This window comes from Lottia gigantea (assembly GCF_000327385.1).
Source record: "Lottia gigantea unplaced genomic scaffold LOTGIsca_738, whole genome shotgun sequence".
NCBI lineage: Eukaryota > Metazoa > Mollusca > Gastropoda > Lottiidae > Lottia > Lottia gigantea.
The window spans coordinates 29,338-35,110 of record NW_008710472.1 but is presented as its reverse complement, the minus strand read 5'-3'; the positions used below and the strand labels follow the sequence as shown (position 1 = coordinate 35,110).

The following is a 5,773-nucleotide window of genomic DNA, read 5'->3' as shown; positions in this document are numbered from 1 at the left end:
CTTCATCTTAAGGTTACTGAGGTTAGAACTATTGTAACCAGGCAACTGTGCCGTTTTATTATTTTATTATTTAAGAGTCTTAGTCTTATCTTAGTCGCTTATTTAAATTATGAAAACAAACTTATGAATGTCTGATGTCGCTAGTCAATGGAATTATCTAACTGTGTAAAAATACAAATATTTACCGTTATAATACAGATGTGACGTCACCCTTTTGATCTTGGCGTACCATTATCCAACATGGACCCTAAATATTGATCTGTTTTATAAATGTATTGATTCAAATAGTATGTGATCACTAGTTATAATGATACATACATGTACGATGATGTGGTTTAAAGCATCGATCTGAGATTCATATTTATAATGCACTACAATGTTCTTCACCAACAACACTAAATGTATTAATTTAATACATCCACGGAAAGAATATTTCTAATAGCTCGGTCAATACTGTTATAGTTATCACTAATTGCCAATATAATTTAGCAATGTAAAACGATACCATAAATACCATGACAGTGGTTATATAGGGGCCATAAAGAATTAAATTTATTCTACTACCAAATACCTTTGGATATATGCTCCGCCTTTTTAGATTGGAAACATTTTCCTAGGGGGTGAACCCCTGACCTCCAACAAATCTAGTGCCCTATTAAATCCAGAAAGGGGAACTGAGGGCCCTCAGATCCATTTTAATTTATATCATTTAATAGAAAATGAACGACAAAACAATGAGGGAATAACAGTTTCAGAACTCGGAACAGGTATATTTTTTATCAATCCTGACCGGACATTTTAAAAGGTTTCCTGTATTATCTTGTCATGTAATTGGATCTCTTGTGACCTATATTAAAGCACGTGCCCGAGTAGATGTTATTATTTGTGGGCTGTAGTTTAAGTTACAAATATTTACCGTTATAATACAGAAGTGACGTCACCCTTTTGATCTTGGCGTACCATTATCCAACATGGACCCTAAATAACAGAGCTCGGCTGCACGTATGGTGTGATAATTGCAGTTATAAAGTTTTAAATATGTATGAGATCTACACACCACCATGACATCGGCGCCTGTTGACTACTCACAAATGTATATTTATCATCAACAGCTCGACATGAACCGGAACTTCTACTCAATTCACTGCTCATGGCTGTTGGTTTAAACAAGGCTACGTTGTTCTTATCTTAAATAAATAAAACAACCTGCATAGCACATTGACTCAATTCAAGCCACAAAAAACTTCAATGCCAAGATATGTTTATTTTCAGACTGACTTCGTTCACCTTTATCCGTATTCCCTAATTAACTAAAACATGTACCGACCAGAACGACCATATTTTTTTCTCGGGTAGAATTTTAAACATGTATCTCAGGTTTGGGTCTGAACGGTTACCACTATGTAAAGCTATGTAAATGATCATAAGTTTTTTTTTTCAGAACAACCATAGGAAAATGAATTGGATAACTAATTATCACTTAATTACCTTTTGTAGATGAATGAAAAATAACTTAATATTACTAAATTACCTTTTTATATGAATGACTAGAATAAATGAGTCATAAGAGCATCAATTTCACCATTTCTGTTGAAAGTACCGTTGTACAGGCATGGATATAGTCAACGAGTCTATGTTTTTGCTAGTTGGCAGCACACAAATGGACTGACTAATCTGTCTACGACAAGCAAAATTTTCGTTATGAAAAATTATATCAAAAGATTGTCTAGTAAATAATTGTATGATATGAAATGAATCTAACTTGTGGAGATTGTTGCTGGTGTAAATTACCCAATCGAAAAAGATTACAAAGTCGATATAATAATAATAATAATTTAGTTTATTAATTGTGTCACGATTCAGATACATGAATATTAAACATATATAGATATATCAATAAGGTTGGCCTATGTAACACTTACTGGTTAAACATATTTACATATAAACATGATACTGGACGGGCACATTACTCATATAAAAAAAAAATTATTCACGTTCTGACAAAAAGTTAAAATTTGAATTTTTATTTTGACAGAAAGTTAAAAGTTCAGATCTTATACTAAAATAAACTTGACATTTTATTATCACATATATAATTATGACTTACCAATGACTGAAACGAATTGGTTTTACAATATGATATTATTTATTATTAAACATGCTATATTTAGAAAAGAATCATATATCCTGATCGAGTAAACTGAATCTTTATTGAATATTGAACAATAAATGTTTTCTTTCATGATAATGTAGTATTCAATATATATAAATACAATTTATAATATACATAATGTGTGGTATGACGTAATGTGTAATCATATAATACTAACGTCAGAACGTAATAAAGAAGTGTGCATGAAGTATACTTAAAAATATAACGGGAGGTATTCCTTCGCGAGACACGCGTTATTTACGTTCTAGGAACTTTCGTAACTTCTTTATGGGGATGGAATTCTTAAAAAAATTCATATGTTTAGAATTAAATGGGTATTATTTAAATCTTTAAAATGCAGCCAATACGTGTTTTGAATATAAAATCCTAATCGGTATTGCCCTAAGCAATAAAATCACTTTTTTGAATGTAGCGACTATTGCGCTTGAAAGCAATCTTAGAAGCGCTCCAATAGAATCCATCAACATCATCGTCGTTCATACCAAGCCCCTTATTAGTAAAAAAAATAACTCCGTTTAAGATTGTGAATTTGAACCAATCAAAACCTCCTTTAACTTGATATTATACGATTTTCCCTTACTCATATATAGCTTACGCGATCCTTGTTACAAACAAAACGTTAAAATTGCTTTGTGCATGTCTGTTGATTGGCCGGTTCAATCCTGTGACATCACCTCAGTAAGAGGTTTGTCTGCCTCAGTGAAATACGGTAGAAATAAATAATAATTTCGAATGTTGAAGAGACGATGAATCAAAACAAAAAAGTCTTTAACAGAATAGAATCAAAATAGTTTATAATATTTATCAATTAAACCATCGTATTCAAATCGTTCGAAAATCGTTGATGCTATTGAAATCATAGGCAAAGTTTGTGTTTTTTTGGCAGCATCAAGAGCAAACTAATAGCCGCCCTAGTGTAATCATATAACCCGAACAGAGATCACCCAAGGGTGTATGCAATAGCGGTGGTATGGTATAATTGAGGAAGTTTGTGGCAGCATCTACTATTATTAGTATCTGCCCGGTTGGTATTTTAGGGAACTGACTGAAAGTTTGTATACGTTTGGAACACCCACATTATAACATTTGCAATGTCGAATATGTTGACTGTATTCACTTGTAAGTTCGTGATGATATCTACTATTATTAGTATTTGGGGTTGGTTTTTCCATGTTGCAATCCCTTAACATGGAAATCCCTAAAAATGGAAGCAGGGTGTGGTAATAATGTTTTTTTAATAGTTCGTCGTCACAAACATATTATTCAAACGTGCACAATCTTTGTTTTGCAACTCTATAAAAGAAGAAACAATCTGCTTGAAGTTTCATACTAAGCAAACAGTAAGCTAAAGTGTACATACTAATCGGAAAAACTCAAAATGTTTAAAGAGTTCATTTTTGTATTACTTATAAGTAGTGGATGTGTTTCGGCGAATCTGGTCAGGGACGATCTGGAGAGATTCAAGAGAGATGACGATAAAACGCTTACAATGAAAAACTATTTTATCAACTCTTTTGTACAGAACCATTTTGCTACTGTGAGGTATACGATTCATGTTGAAAACGAACACTCGGAAACAGTTAATTCAACATTTGTTTTGCCGATTCCTAAAGATACATTCATAGCAAATTTTAGTGCAATCATTGATGGTGTAGAATATGCTGGTGAAATGGTTTTGAATGAAAACATATCAACGGAAGACAACGGAACCAATACACAGAATGCATTAACAGCACAGGTCAGAAAAAGGTTAATTGACGACCCTAAAAGAAACATTTTCGAAATTGATCTAACTCTGGCTGCTGATAAAGAGACAACTTTCATAGTTACCTATTATGAACAGTTAATACGAAAAGGTTCACATTACAAACAAAGACTTATTGTAGAGCCCGGCCAATTAGTGGACACTTTACTGGTGAACGCCATCTTCTTAGAAGACCAAGGTTTTGAAACATTTTCGTATATGTTACCAATGGCTAACGATTTTCACGACGCAAGTTCTGATTTAGCGAGTTTATTAGAGACACCAACCAAAAGAAGTCTTCTCTATCAACTGTCTAGAGATCAACAGTTAGCTGCTTCAAACCAAGGAGTAGCTGGAGAAGTAATCATTACGTATGATCTGAATTATACACAGGGTGCTGGTATGGTTGATGTCAAAGATGAATACTTCGTTCATTATTTTACACCGAGTGGACTGAAACCAATAGACAAGAACATTTTATTTGTATTAGACACCAGTGGATCTATGGCGGGTATCAAAATTCAGCAACTTCGTGAATCAATGTTGACCATCTTGGATAACCTAAATCCTGATGATAATTTCAATATCTTAAGATTTGAAAGTAACACTTCAACACTGTTTGATTATCCTGTTGAGGCGAATTTAACGAACATCGAGGAGGCCATGATTCTAGTTCGTGATACTATTAAAGCTGGTGGAGGCACAGCTATTAATGATGCTCTTCTTGAAGCTATTATATCACTGAAAGCCCTTCCAAATAAGAGTAGGCGAGCGCAGCTAATATTTTTCCTTACTGATGGAGGGGCAACAGTAGGTGTAACTAGCAGAAAAAAAATACTGCAAAATGTAAAGAGTGAGAATGACGGCTCCATATCTATCTATTGTTTAGGATTTGGTATTAATTCGGACGATAAGTTTTTGAAGGAACTAACAAAAGAAAACCGTGGAATCTATGCAAAAATACCTGAAGATACCACAGCAAGAGATGAGATTATAAAAGCGTACATGCAAATAAAGGATCCTCTTTTGTTGGATGTTTTAATTAGCTACGACAGTCGGTATGTTAAACTGAATTCAACATCTAAGAACAAATTCCATCAATATTTTGACGGAACCGAGATTATTGTTACTGGAAGATTGCAGAAAGCTGGTGATTTCCCCCCAGAGGCAGTTTTAGTTCAGGGAATTTCAAGAGATGGGAATTTAAATTTAACAATGAAAAAGGAAGCTGTCGTTGTTCGACCAAAGGATACACGAAAAAGGAATAATGACATATACGATGAGGGTTCGAAGATAGCAGATCAACTAGAACTCTACGCTCAAACACGTAACAACCTCCACAAAGAAAATATTGAGAAAATTGCTATGAAGTACAACATGGTCACTCCATTTACTTCCTACGTACTTAAAGTAGCAGAAACAGGTGCGTTTAACGGAGCCAGATCTCACAACTGTTTGGGTGTATCAACCAAAGCATGCTTCTTATTTTGTGCTTTCTCCATTAGATTTTTTTATATATGAAATAACTTGTAATTCAAACACTTAAAATATTTTTTGGAGGGGGGGAGGGGGTAATATTGATATCGCTTTTAACTATTGGAGAAGTATGGTTTATCGCTTTTAATAATTATGGGGAGTATTTCAGAAATAACGTTTAAAATGGTTTAAAACAATGAATGTGTTTATATATAAGTGAGGACTCTTTTTATCATGTCAAAATGCTAAGTAATCTTTAATAAATATCGAATAGCTTTCTTTTAAATTTTATATTCCGAAATTTTTTTTGTTAATTTTTTGTTATCAATCTCGTTTTTCTAATACAATTTATTATTTGTTATATATGCATTAAAATGTTC

General features: G+C 33.2%; 1 protein-coding gene across 1 annotated transcript; it reads left to right on the top strand.

Moving 5' to 3' along the window:
* Positions 1-3,662: 3,662 nt before the first annotated feature.
* On the top strand, positions 3,663-4,892 carry LOTGIDRAFT_146259 (hypothetical protein; the record flags this gene model as incomplete). Its single annotated transcript, XM_009066172.1, has 1 exon — positions 3,663-4,892. A coding segment is annotated over one exon (1,230 nt), but the record flags the coding sequence as incomplete, so codon positions are not given.
* Positions 4,893-5,773: the final 881 nt, after the last annotated feature.